Below are 16689 nucleotides of genomic sequence, written 5' to 3' on the forward strand. Positions count from 1 at the left end.
ATAGTCATTAATGGCAGAATGAGACTTTCATTTCAAATGTAATCTTTGCGTGTAGTAAAAAAGGCATTGTCATTGAGTATAACGTTACAGACCCTTATCTTTAAAAAACATATACCTACTATAATTTCAAGTCGGAGTACATTCTAGAAGAAATAACAGAAAAAAAACTGCAGTAGGCTTATGTAATAACACAGTCAAGACCAAAATAAAGATTGAAACATTTTATTTATATTTATTAAGTCTCACAACCCATTCCTGTTTCAAGTCATTGTAGTCCTGCAATGTTTCACTTGTAAATATACAGAATTTTTTAATAACACGTTCTAGAAATGTGAAAGTCATCCTTTCATAAGTGCATGAATCATTATTATAATGTAATGTGACAAGAAAAGAGGGACACCTTGTCAGTTGTACAACTGAATGTATTCAACTCATGTGTGAGGAGATACCGTAACGCTCATTTTCATACCGTAACGCTCATTTTCATACCTTTTCATACTGTAACACTCATTTTCATACTGTAACGTTCATTTTCATATGGTTTAATACTGTAAAGTTAATTTTTCATATTGTTTCATACTGCAAGTCTCATTTTCATACTGCAAGGTTCATTTCCATATTGTTTCATACTGTAAAGTACATTTTTATATTGTTTCATGTGGAAGTGGGAAGAGGTAGAGGGACTAGGGAGTCAAGTCTGGGAAGACCTCTTCTTGACAGATGTTGGAGAAAGTATATTGAGGTGGAGAGAGCGAGAGTAAGTGTTTCGATCTCAGTAAGTCTTCATGAAGTTAGAGAGAGAAAAGGGGCTTTGGCTTTGACTGGTGTTGGTTGGCAGGCGGTGGTACAGCACATGATCCTGGTACTGAAGCATTCATGGATCAGTATTCAAAATAAGCTCAGAGTAAGAGCGCTGATCTAGGACCAGTTTTGCCCTTAAGATCATAGTGAATAAGATAATATGGACAGGGGGAGGACCTGATCGTAGATCAGCACTTCCTACTCAGACTCGGTGAATACCGACGACCCTGATGGTTTTGGGGACAGGATGTTGTGTCAAGTAATGGAACTGGATGGGGAACAGAGGGCCCTGTCCAGAAACAACCCCTAGACCCTAGTAGTAGCTCCACCCTGCCCTATGATAGGCTAGTAGTAATGCCTCCCTGTCCTATGAAAGGCTAGTCATAGCGCCAACCTGCCACACAATAGGCTAGTAGCACCCTTAGCGGCATTGTCTGAAAGCGGATGTCTGGTTTTCAGGGATACAGTATTTTCAACCTAACTTCCATTTCCCCTGAAAAACGGAAGTGAGGACTCCGCTCAGGCATCTTTCCACGTTAGGTTAGGCTAGTAGTAGCTACAATCTGCCCTATGACAGGCTAGTTGTAATTCTGCCATATTGTTTATACACATCCAATCCTTTCAGATGTACCTGTGCCTAGGTGGTAGGAACTAGGGGTTGTTTTGAATGGGGCCGAGGAGTAGTGAAGGCTTAGCTATGTGGGCATGGTGTCCTGGTTCTCCTGGCTGCCCTGGTTCTCCTGGCTGCCCTGGTTCTCCTGGCTGCCCTGGTTCTCCTGGCTGCCCTGGTTCTCCTGGCTGCCCTGGTTCTCCTGGCTGCCCTGGTTCTCTTGGGAAGGTCCCTCTGGGCCGTTGGGGCTTTCCTGTTGCACTGAGCTGGGCATCAGTCTGTGGTAGAGGTCCCGTACGGTGCCCAGGGTCTCTGCCATGTCCTCTGGGTAGCGTGTCTGCAGCTCCTCGTTGGCAACATAGTGGCTGTCATGGAACTCTGAGAAGTAGCGTCCCACCTCCGGGTGAGCGATCTCCAGAGGGGCGGAATGGGGCTCTAGATTTTCTAGGAGACAAGAGAAAGAGGCATAAAGATACTAAGTATAGTATCATTTAACAGGAAATCTCAAACTGAGCCAAGGCAAGTTACTGTACAAGATAGCTGCATATTCTGTGTACATTTGAAAGTATATAGGCCTAGACCTTAGCAGCACCTTACTCATCCAGCATGTATAACTCCTCAATAAGCATTTCAAGTATTACATTTGTCATGTTTCTTCTCAGAATGCCTCCTTAACGAACTACCACTGCCCTGACATTGAGAATGACATACTGTACATGTGACTGAAAGATAATGTCTCTGGTATAGATGTACCCTGGGCAGCGTATCGGCAGGTGCCGTCCTGCACTAAGACGTTGTAGAAGGGTTGGTTAGCCCCGCTGGACAGCTGGTGGACCCTCATGGTGGTAATCCACTCCTGGCTCATGGTGCACTTGGGGTCCCAGCCATAGATAGCACAGTTATAGCCAGACCTGGAGAGAAGGGGGACAGTCACACAGTGTCACACATGGGGAAAGGGCACACTACAGGTTGTTAAATCACAATGATTATAATAAGTATTATTCCATAAATAGATATTCTGCCATTCAACAGAGTACAGTAGTTTTACATTGACAGTGTTAATCAACAGCAGAGGATGGCAGCTTTACCAGATAGAAGCTGGTGGAGGACAAACAGCTGATTCAGGGATGGATGGAAGGACAAACAGATGGAAAGATTGAGGGATTGATAGACAGGAAGGATTAACAGACAGACATGCAGACGGACTGTTTGCTCGTACAGGGAAGCAGGCAGGCAGGCAGGCAGACAGACTGTTTGCTCGGACAGGGAAGCAGGCAGGCAGGCAGGCAGACAGACTGCTCAGACTCACCTCTTGTGTTTCATGATGAGGCCTACACTGTACTGCAGCTCTAGGTGTTCGGGGGCGCTGCGTCTCTTCACCTCTGGCTCTACAGGCTGTTTCTTGTGCTGGATGTGTTCCAGGGTGTGTTGTACCAGATAACCCACTGCCCCGTGTTGGGACGGGTCCAACGCCTGGATGTGCTGCAGGATGTCGAGGACCTGGAAGAGGCAGGAGAGGGGTCAGACACCAGTCATTATCAGTTGGGGAAAGCTTGTCCTCTGCTCTGGACTGTAGTAACCAGGTAGAGGCAGGTAAACGGATAGAGCATTGAGCCAGTAACTAAAAGTTTGCTGGTTCGAAAACCTGACCGGACGAGGTGCAAAATATTATCTGCCTATGTGCCCTTGAGCAAGGCACTTAACCCTTATTTGCTCCAGGGGCGCCGTGTAAAACAACACATTTCACTGGACCTATCTGGTGTATGTGACAATACAACTTTTAAAAAGGAGAGGCAGACCAATTTTTTTTAAAACAAAATCTGCAGTATCAAAGCCAGGGTAAATCCATTTGGTCCAATTACAAGTACACTACATGGGCAAAAGTATGTGGACGCCTGCTCGTCAAACATCTCATTCCAAAATGGGAGTTGGTCCTCCCTTTGCTACTATAACAGCCTCCCCTCTTCTGGGAAGGCTGTCCACTAGATGTTGGAACAAGGTGTTCGATGAGGTTGAGCCAAGTTTTCCCACACTGAACATTTCCGTATGGACCTCGCTTTGTGCACGGGGCATTATCATGCTGAAACAGGAAAGGGCTTTCCTGGGAAGCACAGAATCATCTAGAATGTGATTGTATGCTGTAGCGTTAAGATTTCCTTTCACTGGAATTAAGGGGCCCAAAGCATGAAAAACAGCCCCAGACCATTATTCCTTCTCCAAAAAACTTTACAGTTGGCATTATGCATTTGGGCAGGTAGCGTTCTCTTGGCATCCGCCAAACCTAGATTCCTCTGTCGGACTGCTAGATGGTGAAGCGTGATTCATCACTCCAGAAAACACGTTTCCACTTCTGCAGAGTCCAATGGTGTTGAGCTTTACACCACTCAAGCCGATGCTTGGCATTGTGCATGGTGATCTTAGGCTTGTGTGCGGCTGCTCGGCCATGGAAACCCATTTCATAAAGCTTCCGATGAGCAGTTGCAACCGACGACAGACGACTTTTACACCATACGCGCTTCAGCACTCGGCGGTCCAGTTCTATGAGCTTGTGTGGCCTAAAACTTTGCGGCTTAGCCGTTGTTGCTCCTAGACGTTTCCACTTCACAATAACAGCACTTACAGTTGACCAGGGCAGCTCTAGCAGGGCAGAAATGTAACAAACTGACTTGTTGGAAAGGTGGCATCTGATGACGGTGCCATGTTGAAAGTCACCGAGCTCTTCAGGAAGGCCATTCTACTGCCATTGTTTGTCTATGGAGATTGCATGGCGGTGTGCTCGATTTTACACACCGGTCAGCAACGGGTGTGGATGAAATAGCCGAATCCACTAATATGAAGGTGTGTCCACCTACTTTTTGGCCATGTAGTGTATTTGGGTTTCGTGGGGCTCAGTTGGTAGAGCATGGTGCTTGCAACGCCAGGGTTGTGGGTTCTCCTCCCACGGGGGAGTCGCTCTGGATAAGAGCGTCTGCTAAATGACCAAGATGTAAATGTAGATATGCCGTGTTGAAATATCATGCTAACCTTCTCAGGCCAGATGCCCAGGTGGAAGTAGAGTCTGGCCTGTAGTAGAAGGTATTGGACGTTGTCTGGGTTGATGGTGAGGTAGAGATCCAGAGAGTCTCTCAGCAGCTGGTAGGATTTTTCATTGCCCTCCCTGCATGACATAGCACAGTGATACACAGTGTTGTTTCATACCACAACAGCGACAGTTGAGTGTAGGAATTTATTTTTGACCAACTCTAACATTACCTCAAGGATGAGATCCTGAGGACAACATAGAAAATCAGGAAAAAAGAAACATTTGGATTGATTCAATTCCATGATGTACGGTTGGAGATTTTCTGATGTCAGAAAAGCATAAATTAAATATTAGTCACATAAAAAAACATTCCTATGTTCATAAGTCTTACCCTCGTTTGCCGATGTTCAGCAGATTTCCCACCATCCTTAACAGCACTTCTGTTGTACTGATGGCATTGTAGTAGTCTGCAGTCACCTGATGACCAATGAGGTACTCGCACTCCTTAGCCGTCAGCTGCTTGCCTTTACCGAAGGCGTCAATGTACGCAAAATCATAGATGTCTCCACTCCTGAAATGAGACATGAGGTTTTATCAGTACAAGTACAAACATGTTACTTTGACGCGATTTCTGGCGTGCAATGCAGACAATGCTACATCGGGTATATTGAAAACCAGCATTTTTGGGAGCGCAATACTGAATTTCACCCAATCATGAACTAGTTCAAAACTAAACGTTAAACTATCCCATCAAGATCAATTAATTTTATGATTGTCTCTATGCACTACAACTATACCAGTGGATGGAAAAACGTATAGACTTTGATCACTAAAGAAGCATTTGCCTTCCATTCACTTCCTCTCACACTTTGGCCCCTTACACTCTTTGTTGCTGGCACCAGCGAAGCAGGAAGTGATTGGGGAAGTTGACAGGCTCCAGTTGAACCCCCAGTTTCCTGGCCAGCGTCATGTAAAGGACAGAGAGGCTGATGGGAATGCCTGTCCGGCGGAGCAGCACCTACGTAGGGAGGAGACATGGGAGAATGAGAGCCACATAATGTCTGTCATGTTTCTTAGTTGATTGATATAGCATTATAAAGGTCCTATATAGACTTTCACTTTATTTTAATAATCAAGTTCAGGGCCCATATTAACAAAGTCTCAGATTAACAGTGCTGATCTAGGATCAGGTCCCCCTGTCCAAAAACTGTTATTCATCATGATTGAAAAGACACACTGATCCTAGATCAGAACTAAAACTCTGACACGCTTTGTGAATACTGGCCAAGGAAAACATCATCATCCATGTCCTCTATAACCTCTCTGAGCTACTGTACCTGATGTATGTAGGAGTTGAGCGGGTTGAAGTAGCTCGTACCTGGTGTATGTAGGAGTTTAGAGGGTTGTAGTAGCTCATACCTGGTGTATATAGGAGTTGAGAGGGTTGTAGGAGCTCATACCTGGTGTATGTAGGAGTTGAGCAGGTTGTAGTAGCTCATACCTGGTGTATATAGGAGTTTAGAGGGTTGTAGGAGCTCATACCTGGTGTATATAGGAGTTGAGAGGGTTGTAGGAGCTCATACCTGGTGTATATAGGAGTTGAGAGGGTTGTAGGAGCTCATACCTGGTGTATATAGGAGTTGAGAGGGTTGTAGGAGCTCATACCTGGTGTATATAGGAGTTGAGAGGGTTGTAGTAGCTCATACCTGGTGTATGTAGGAGTTGAGCAGGTTGTAGTAGCTCATACCTGGTGTATGGAGTTGAGAGGGTTGTAGTAGCTCATACCTGGTGTATATAGGAGTTGAGAGGGTTGTAGGAGCTCATACCTGGTGTATATGAGCAGGTTGTAGTAGCTCATACCTGGTGTATGGAGTTGAGAGGGTTGTAGTAGCTCATACCTGGTGTATGTAGGAGTTGAGGGGGTTGTAGGATCTCATACCTGGTGTGTATATAGGAGTTGAGAGGGTTGTAGGAGCTCATACCTGGTGTATATAGGAGTTGAGAGGGTTGTAGGAGCTCATACCTGGTGTATGTAGGAGTTGAGCAGGTTGTAGTAGCTCATACCTGGTGTATATAGGAGTTGAGAGGGTTGTAGGAGCTCATACCTGGTGTATATAGGAGTTGAGAGGGTTGTAGGAGCTCATAGCTGGTGTATATAGGAGTTGAGCGGGTTGTAGGAGCTCATACCTGGTGTATATAGGAGTTGAGCGGGTTGTAGGAGCTCATACCTGGTGTATATAGGAGTTGAGCGGGTTGTAGGAGCTCATACCTGGTGTATATAGGAGTTGAGCGGGTTGTAGGAGCTCATACCTGGTGTATATAGGAGTTGAGCGGGTTGTAGGAGCTCATACCTGGTGTATATAGGAGTTGAGCGGGTTGTAGGAGCTCATACCTGGTGTATATAGGAGTTGAGCGGGTTGTAGGAGCTCATACCTGGTGTATATAGGAGTTGAGCGGGTTGTAGGAGCTCATACCTGGTGTATATAGGAGTTGAGAGGGTTGTAGTAGTCACACTCGTTGCCCTTGTACTGAAGCTGCTCGTATAAAACAGCATTGAGGGTAACGACCACCTGTCTCTGGAGATCAAAGTCGTCTACAGCAAAACAATCGCCTAGAACCAGACACAATCAGAAAACAGGACCACGTTGTAAAGTACACCAGTGGAGAATAGGGCTGAGAATTAAACACAATTATATTTACACTCAAGACCTACAGTTGAAGTCGGAAGTTTACATACACTTAGGTTGTAGTCATTAAAACTCGTTTTTCAACCACTCCACAAATGTCTTGTTTACAAACTATAGATTTGGCAAGTCGGTGCATGACACAAGTAATTTTTCCAACAAATGTTTACAGACAGATTATTTTACTTATAATTCACTGTATCACAATTCCAGTGGGTCAGAAGTTTACATACACTAAGTTGACTGTGCCTTTAAACAGCTTGGAAAATTCCAGAAAATTATGTCATGGCTTTAGAAGCTTCTGATAGGCTAATTGACATCATTTGAGTCAACCTGTGGATGTATTTCAAGGCCTACCTTCAAACGCAGTGCTCCTTGCTTGACATCATATTAAAATCAGAAAAAATTAGCCAAGACCTCAGAAAAAACATTGTTGACCTCCACAAGTCTGGTTCATCCTTGGGAGCAATTTCCAAACGCCTGAAGGTACCACGCCCATCTGTACTAACAATAGTGCGCAAGTATAAACACCATGGAACCATGCAGCCATCATACCGCTCAGGAAGGAGACGCGTTCTGTCTCCTAGAGATTAACGTACTTTGTGTGCAAAAAGTGCAAATCAATCCCAGACCAACAGCAAAGGACCTTGTGAAGATGCTGGAGGAAACAGGTACAAAAGTATCTATATCCACAGTAAAACAAGTCCTATATCGACATAATCTGAAAGGCCGCTAGCAAGAAATAAGCCACTGCTCCAAAACCGCCATAAAAAAGCCAGACTACGGTTTGCAACTGCACATGGGGACAAAGATCGTACTTTTTGGAGAAATGTCCTCTGGTTTGATGAAACAAAAATGTAACTGTTTGGCCATAATGACCATCGTTATGTTTGGAGGAAAAAGGGGGAGGCTTGCAAGCCGAAGAACATCATCCCAACTGTAAAGCATGGGGGTGGCAGCATCATGTTGTGGGGGTGCTTTGCTGCAGGAGGGACTGGTGCACTTCACAAAATAGATGGCATCATGAGGCAGGAAAATGATGTGGATATATTGAAGCAACATCTAAAGACATCAGTCAGGAAGTTAAAGCTTGGTCGCAAATAGGTCTTTCAAATGAACAATGACTCCAAGCATACTTCCAAAGTTGTGGCAAAATGGTTTAAGGACAACAAAGTCAAGGTATTGGAGTGGCCATCCCAAAGCCCTGACCTCAATCCTATAGAAAATTTGTGGGCAGAACTTAAAAAGCGTGTGCGAGCAAGGAGGCATACAAACCTGACTCAGTTACACCAGCTCTGTCAGGAGAAATGGGACAAAATTCATCTAATTTATTGTGGGAAGCTTGTGGAAGGCTACCCGAAAAATTTGACCCAAGTTAAACAATTTAAAGGCAATGCTGCCAAATACTAATTGAGGGTATGTAAACAGTGGGAATGTGATGAAAGAAATAAAAGCTGAAATAAAATAATTCTCGCTACCATTATTCTGACATTTCACATTCTTAAAATAAACTAGTGATCCTAACTGACCTAAAACAGGGAATTTTTACTTGGATTAAATGTCAGGAATTGTGAAAAACTGAGTTTAAATATATTTGGCTAAGGTGTATGTAAACTTCCGACTTCAACTGTGCCTGGTTAGATATTTTAAAGGGCGAGTTAACTCTAAAATCAAGTTTGACATTTTCAGAACAAAAAAGGATCGTATGTCAATATGAATGTGCATGGACTCAAAACGACAGACTAATTATTCTGCTTCAAATCCACATCAAGACTACTTTTTTTTGCCTTGGTATCAGCTCTTTGTATACATTCTTAAGAGACACTGAGAGAACATGTGTTTCTCTCCAACTCCTCAGTCCAGACCAACCTTGTGTGACCCTCAGGCTTGGATGAGAGGGGTTCTTTATCCGCAGCATCTTCTTGATCTTGTCAGTGATCTCCTCCAGCTGGGAGGATATACCGTCCAATGACACATCTGCCAGGGGGTTACAATACTGGTCTACCAGCAGAGCTCCTACAACAGGAGAGGAGACAATAGGAGACTGTAAAAATACATAGTTAAAAGTTGGTTATACACCACATTTTTTCTTATGACCTGAACACTTTCACTCTATTTATGTTATTTTCAAAAACCACAATGCAGAGGGAATCAGACATTGTTTTTTTCCCTAAACACCTCATTATTTCCAACATTATGCCCAAGATTCCCAACATTATTCACAAGAAGACGATGCTTACCAAGCTGTTTCTCTGAGTTTGTTACCACTAGTCACTAGGATAAGAGTGTATTGTGCAGTGCAGTGTATAGGTAAGCCCACTCCACATGTATGTTATTATGTCCATATTATTCAGCGTTACTTTGTTTGAGTGGTGTAAAGTACTTAAGTAGTACTTGAAAGTATTTCAACTTAACTCTTTATTTTTGGTATCTGTACTTTACATTACTATTTTTTTATTTTTGGACGACTTTTACTTCACTACATTAGAAAATAATGCACTTTTTACGCCAAACATTTCCCCTGACACCCCAAAGTACTCGTTACATTTTGAATGCTTTGCAGGACAGGAAAATGGTTCAATTCACGCACTTATCAAGAGAACATCCCTGGTCATCCCTACTGTCTCTGATCTGATGACTCACTAAACACACATGCTTCGTTTGTAAATTGTGTTGGAGTGTGCCCCTGGCAGGGCGTAAATAAAAAAAATATATATAAAAAATGGTGCAATGTGGATTACTTAATATAAGGAATTTGAAATGATTTATACTTTTACTTTGATACTTAAGTACATTTTATCAATTACATTTACTTTTGATACTTAAGTATATTTAAAACAAAATACTTTAAGACTTTTACGAGTCATTTTCTATTAACGTATTTTTATTTTTACTCAAGTATGACAATTAGGTACTTCTTCCACCACTGCTTTGTTTACACTGCAAGTCTTGAAAGTGTATTATCAACCTAAGTGCAGTGTAGCGTATGGCTAGGCCCATTCCACATCCATGACTCACCCTCTAGGGCTGACTGCTGCTCTGCAGGCTGCTCCAGAAACATCTTTAAACTCCTCAGGATGTTCTTCTGGCGCAGGAAATAAAGGATTTTCTTTGCATAGTACTTCAGTGTCAGGCTTTTCCTATGGGAGGCAGAGAGAGTGTGAAGAGAGACAGGAGAAAGAGTGAGCGAGGGACAGAGAGAAGGCACAAGAAAGAGAGAGCAAAAGAGGGAGAGAGAGCAAAAGAAGGAAAGAGGGCAAAAGAGGGAGAGAGGGCAAAAGAGGGAGAGAGGGCAAAAGAGGGAGAGAGGGCAAAAGAGGGACGAGAGCAAAAGAGGGAGAGAGGGCAAAAGAGGGAGAGAGGGCAAAAGAGGGAGAGAGCGCAAAAGAGGGAGAGAGCGCAAAAGAGGGAGAGAGCGCAAAAGAGGGAGAGAGCAAGGGAGGTGAAAATGAGAAAGAAAGATAGATTGGGGAGAGTGATGAGAAAGAAGGCAAGAGAGGAGGGAGAAAAACAGATTTTCATTGTCCACTGTTAACGCTCCAGGGAGGATTAACACAGAACACAGAATTAATGGCCAAAGATAGTTGTTCGTGCTGGACTGGAGTGTGGACATGATTCTTACCTCCTGTCTGAGTTGAGTATGGAGAGCAGCTCGTCTTCACAGAAGTGCTCTGGGGCGCCGAGGGACTCGATCTCAGCAAAGCTGTCCCCCAGCACCTGGCCAACGCAAGGCTGCGTTACAGATCTCTGGGTTAGTGCTAAATAGGCCAGCCCAGCTCACACACACTCAAATACGGACACCACTACACGCACGTGCACGCAGCGCACGTAACACACACTTGCATGTGCTCAACACACACACACGATGCACATATACACCATCAGGCCAGCCCAGTCACATTGAGCATGATGTGGTGGGGTTAGGATGGCCAATAAATACAGTATCTTTCATGCAAATTTTTTACATTGTTAGTAACACCTCTTTCCGTCTCCACGAAGTACACTGAAAAAAATATATAAAATGCAATTCTAGGCCTGCCCAGTCATGAGAAATCCATAGATTAGGGCCTAATGAATATTTAAAATGTACGGATTTCCTTATATGAACTGTAAATCAGTAAAACATTTGAAATTGTTGCATTTATATTTTTGTTCAGTATAGCTAGGTTGAATCAGAATGACAATAACGATGGCAGCTTACTAAAGACATCACTTACAACTTCCGTGAAGAATCTCTGGGAGATGGATACAACTGTTCGTCGTATTTGTAGACCAACAGTGTGCCGCGTTCTGTATTCTTTCAGCCAATCACAACACTCATTCTGGCGGTAATGCTTCTGCAATCTTGGCCATCTGGGGAGTGTAGGAAAAGGGACTGCAGTCAGAAAGTTAAGGCAGACAGTTAGCCATGTAAAGTATTGACTTGAGGTGTGTGACAGTCTGACACATGATCACTCACAATAAAACAATCCAAAAAGCATCCAATGTCTGCAATCTACATTAGGCTTCAATTTAGTGCTGAACGATTAACCAACATTACATTTTTTGGGTTATTAAACAACTAATTGACCAACGTCGGTTCAATTATTTCAATTCTGTTTTTTGAAGCCTAACGCGCCATTTCTATAGAGAGAAATCAAATCATACACAAAAGAAACCAAATCAAGAACCATGTGGTATGCAGGGATTAAGGGAGTTGTAGTTTTCATTAAGCAAATATTCAACCTAGTTCAGCTCAGAAACATAGTAATTAACAACAATGATCATAATTACTTGCAGCAGTCTTTTTGCGGTTCAGACAGATCAGAGAGGAAGAGGTGAAACGAAAGGTTTTACTCTAGCCAAAATCTTTCCAAAACAAGCCCAATGTGTTTCTATGGGTTTATTTTGGACCTATGTTTGTCACCTGCCTTCCCACCTTTGGGACAACGACTCCCATTGTTAGGGCGGAGACATGAGCATCTCGTCATTAGATACAGATCTCTGGACGAATACACCTGTACATCTGCTACATTACGTTAGATACACACAGACCACCTGAGCGAGGAACGTACACAACAACGACAAGAGGGCCAGAGACAATGTGAAAGTATGCCTTACTTTGAAGAACTAGTAAAATGATTGTCAGACAGCTCTGCAGCACATTTTGGCAGCCTAGCTATACTGAACAAAAATATAAAAAAGCAACATGTAAAGTGTTGGTCCCATGTTCCATGAGCTGAAAGAAAAGATCCCAGACATTTTCCATATGAACAAAAAGTTTATTTCTCTCACATTTTGTGCAGAAATTTGTTTACATCCCTGTTAGTGAGCATTTTTCCTTTGCCAAGATAATCCATCCACCTGACAGGTGTGGCATATCAATAAGCTGATTAACTTCTCTAGGATAGGGGGCAGCTTTCGGAATTTTGGATGAAAAGCGTGCCCAAATTAAACTGCCTGCTACTCATGCCCAGAACCTAAGATATGCATATTATTAGTAGATTTGGATAGAAAACACTCTGAAGTTTCTAAAACAGTTTCAATCATGTCTTTGACTATAACAGAACTTATTTGGCAGGCGAAACCCAGAGGACAAACCAGTCATATTTTTTTGTTTTTGAGGTCACTCTCTTTTCAATGGTTTTTCATTGGGAATACAGATTTCTAAAGGACCTTCTTGCAGTCCCTATCGCTTCCACTGGATGTCAACAGTCTTAAGAAATTGGTTGAGGTTTTTCCTTTGAGAAATGAAGAAGTAACACTGTTCAGAATGAGGGTAGAGGGAAGTGTATTCTTTGTTAGAGGCGCGTGACCTGAAAGCTAGCTACACTTTGTTTTCCTCAGGTATTGAACACAGTATATCCCGTCTTCAATTTTATCGATTATTTACGTTAAGAAATACCTAAGGTTGTATTACAAAAGTAGTTTGAAATGTTTGGACAAAGCTTACAGGTAACTTTGTAGTCATGTTGTGCGAGTTGGAACCGGTGTTTTTCTAGATCAAACGCGCCAAATAAATGGACATTTGGATATATATCGATGGAATTAATTGAACAAAATAACCATTTGTGATGTTTATGGGACATATTGGAGTGCCAGCAGAAGAAGCTCGTCAAAGGTAAGTGTAACGGATGTGAAATGGCTAGCTCGTTAGCGGGTACGCGCTACTAGCGTTTCAATCAGTTACGTCACTTGCTCTGAAACCTAGAAGTAGTGTTGCCCCTTGCTCTGCAAGAGCCGCGGCCTTTGTGGAGCGATGGGTAACGATGCTTCGTGGGCGACCGTTGTTGATGTGTGCAGAAGGTCCCTGGTTCGCGCCTGTGTCGGGGCGAAGGGACGGTTTAAAGTTATACTGTTACATTGATGCTGTTGACCCGGATCACTGGTTGCTGCGGAAAAGGAGGAGGTTGAAAGGGGGGTGAGTGTAACTGATGTAAAATGGCTAGCTAGTTAGCGGGTACGCGCTACTAGCGTTTCAATCAGTTACGTCACTTGCTCTGAAACCTAGAAGTAGTGTTGCCCCTTGCTCTGCAAGAGCCGTGGCCTTTGTGGAGCGATGGGTAACGATGCTTCGTGGGCGACCGTTGTTGATGTGTGCAGAGGGTCCCTGGTTCGCGCCCGTGTCGGGGTGAGGGGACAACGTAAAGTTATACTGTTACATAAGGCATGAATTATATCTTTATTTCTGCGTTTTGTGTCGCACCTGGAGGGTTGAAATATGATGGTCTGTGTTTGTTTGCTTAGTTGCTATCCTCAGATAATAGCATCGCTTGCTTTCGCCGTAAAGCTTTTTTGAAATCTGCCATGTTGGCTGGATTCACAACAAGTTTAGCTTTAATTTGGTATATAGAATGTGTGATTTCATGAAAGTTAAATTTTATAGTAATTTAATTGAATTTGGCGCTCTGCATTTTCACTGGATGTTGGCCAGTTGGTACGCTAGCGTCCCACAGAGGTTAAACAGCATGATCATTACACAAGTCCACCTTGTTCTGGGGACCATAAACAGCCACTCTAAAATGTGCAGTTGTGTCACACAACGCCAAAGATGACTCAAGTTGAGGGAGCGTGCAATTGGCATGCCGACTGCCAGAGCGTCCACCAGAGCTGTTGCCAGAGAATTTAATGTTAATTTATCATAAGCCCCTTCCAACATCGTTTTATAGAAGTTGGCTATAAGTCCAACTAACTTCACGTGTAACCACGCCAGCCCAGGACCTCCACATCCTGCTTCTTCACCTGCAGGATCGTCTGAGACCAGCCACCTGGACAGCTGATGAAACTAAGGAGTATTGTCTGTAATAAAGCCCTTTTGTGGGGGGAACAATCATTCTGATTGGCTGGGCCTGGCTCCCAAGTGGGTGAGCCTATGTGTAACGGATGTGAAATGGCTAGCTAGTTAGCGGGTACGCGCTACTAGCGTTTCAATCAGTTACTTCACTTGCTCTGAAACCTAGAAGTAGTGTTGCCCCTTGCTCTGCAAGGGCCGCAGCTTTTGTGGAGCGATGGGTAACGACGCTTCGTGGGTGTCAGTTGTTGATGTGTGCAGAGGGTCCCTGGTTCGCGCCCGAGGTCGGGGCGAGGGGACGTACTAAAGTTATACTGTTACATATGCCCTCCCAGGGCCACCCAGGGTCACACCCCTGCTCAGTTATGTAAAATTCATAGATTAGTGCCTAATTTATTTATTTAAATTGAGTGATTTCCTTAGATGAACTGTAACTCAGTAAAATCTTTGAAATTGTTGCATGTTGCGTTTACATTTTTGATCAGTATAGCTAGGCTAAGTCAGAATGACAACCATGGTAGCTTACTACTAAACAATCTAGAAGAAAAAGAAACGCACACCTATTTAGGTGAGGTGCTGGCTAGCGGAGTAGAAAACTTGAAAATAAAAGAGAGCTGCACACTCTAGGAGCTCAGATGCAAAATTAAGACAGCTTGGCTGTCGAAACGTTGGATATTACATTTTTGCATCTGAGCTCCTAGAGTGTGCGGCTCTCCTTTATTTTCAAACTTACTACTAAAGACATCACTTACAACTTCCTTGCATGTTGCATTTATAATTTTGTTCAGTATAAATAGGATGACTAAAGACAGTAAAGTATGGGGATGACAATCTTAGATGTCCTGGCTGACTGCTACTGCCTGAGCAGAGATGAGATGGTGAGTTAAGGAATGAAAAATAAGAAAGTAATCAAATAAAAACTAAGTAATATACACAACTGAAATATTACATAGTAATTTCCTATGTTCCTATTGATGTCTACCCAATGTGGACCTGATCAGAGAGGGATATTTTCTGTTTAGGCTGTGGAATTTCCATTAAAAAGCTCGAAAAACATTGTAAAGTCTAAGTTTCATAATGCATTTCATGTTTAAAAATAATAATAATCGAAACTGACCTCAAAAGGCACTACGTAATATTGCAAATGATAAGTAGCTTGCTGATAGTTCGTGGCCTTCAAAGAATACCAATCGATTCTGAACCACTACGTTACTGCATGGGGCTCAGAGAAAAACAATCAGCCAAGTGCCATGTCAAGCCAACTGATTTTTGCAACAACTAACGTTACACAAGACCTGCAGTCCAATCACTGTATTTCCCACCATTCAAGGTCACACAATTTCAATATCTGTCCTCAGCGGCACGATACGGTACAAGACAATAATTGTGAAATTGTTAATTTTGACTGAGACATTTTAGTAGTACAGCTGCCTAGCTAAACTGGCTATAGTACCTACTGCTTTGTGTGATGTCAAATTTGGTGCATCAGCAGAAAATCAACGGCCGTTAATCAGCTCCCTTGCTTGCTCGCTATAACGGATCTGTCCTGACTGTACTGAAATAGATATACTATTTTAGAGAGGCAACTGCGATTTAGATGCCAATTAGCGTTAGATAGTCAAATCTCTAGTTGGCAAGATAATAATGTCAGTTCACCTGAGTTTGTACTGGTGTCCCCAGACCTTCCCCCTGCCGTGGCAAACGTCGTGTAGCCGCTTGCAGCTACAGGAAACGTTGCAAATGTCGACATGTTTGAGGACAGGAAAGCATAAGATGTACTCAAGTAATTCGGCTGGTAGGTCTGTAAATTGTTTCTTTTCTATCTCGGAAACGATCCCGTTCAGGCTGGAGCCCCTCTCTCCTGCTCCAGACGTCGCCATCTTTACTGTTTACTCCGATTACCTCAATCCACAAGCCCGCCCCTTTCTGGCGCAAGGGGCCGAACTTCTAGATCACCCAAAACTGTCAATAGGGTCAACAAACCGTCCGGAGGGGCACATTTCGAAGATTTATTATTATTATTTTTTAAATAAATGTGTTTTATGGAATCAATTCACTGTTGTTAATAACAACAAGACAAGTGTATGCTGCATACAGTAGTGATATATCAACATGCGATGGTTTATATGTTAGGAAGTCAACAAATGTAAATTCAATTGTACACACACAAAGTATATCTGACCAAATTATGAAAGACAAGCATTGTCAATTTGAATTCCGTAAAGTAAGTGCGGAAGAGGTGCAAAAAGGATTGTTGTCTATCAACAATGAAAAGCCACCGGGGTCTGACAACTTAGATGGA

General features: G+C 43.1%; 1 protein-coding gene across 4 annotated transcripts; it reads right to left on the bottom strand.

The window, feature by feature from the left end:
• Window positions 1-206: 206 nt before the first annotated feature.
• On the bottom strand, window positions 207-16301 carry LOC129826672 (F-box only protein 21-like). Of its 4 annotated transcripts, none has more exons than XM_055887646.1 (13): window positions 16044-16301; window positions 11335-11470; window positions 10740-10834; window positions 10136-10257; window positions 8987-9133; window positions 6908-7044; window positions 5315-5451; window positions 4825-5004; window positions 4664-4678; window positions 4436-4568; window positions 2721-2911; window positions 2165-2322; window positions 207-1855 (listed from the first exon to the last, which is right to left on the bottom strand). In XM_055887646.1, exons 1-13 carry the CDS (start codon window positions 16265-16267, stop codon window positions 1497-1499), a joined length of 2034 nt encoding a protein of 677 aa, XP_055743621.1. In that variant the 5' UTR covers window positions 16268-16301; the 3' UTR covers window positions 207-1496. The 4 variants fall into 4 exon arrangements, with proteins under 4 accessions (XP_055743621.1, XP_055743617.1, XP_055743622.1 ...); XM_055887642.1 differs by having other exon boundaries at window positions 10740-10849; XM_055887647.1 differs by having other exon boundaries at window positions 10740-10849; window positions 11335-11492; window positions 16044-16237.
• Window positions 16302-16689: the final 388 nt, after the last annotated feature.

The sequence above is a fragment of the Salvelinus fontinalis genome, chromosome 28 (assembly GCF_029448725.1).
Source record: "Salvelinus fontinalis isolate EN_2023a chromosome 28, ASM2944872v1, whole genome shotgun sequence".
Taxonomy (NCBI): Eukaryota; Metazoa; Chordata; class Actinopteri; order Salmoniformes; family Salmonidae; genus Salvelinus; species Salvelinus fontinalis.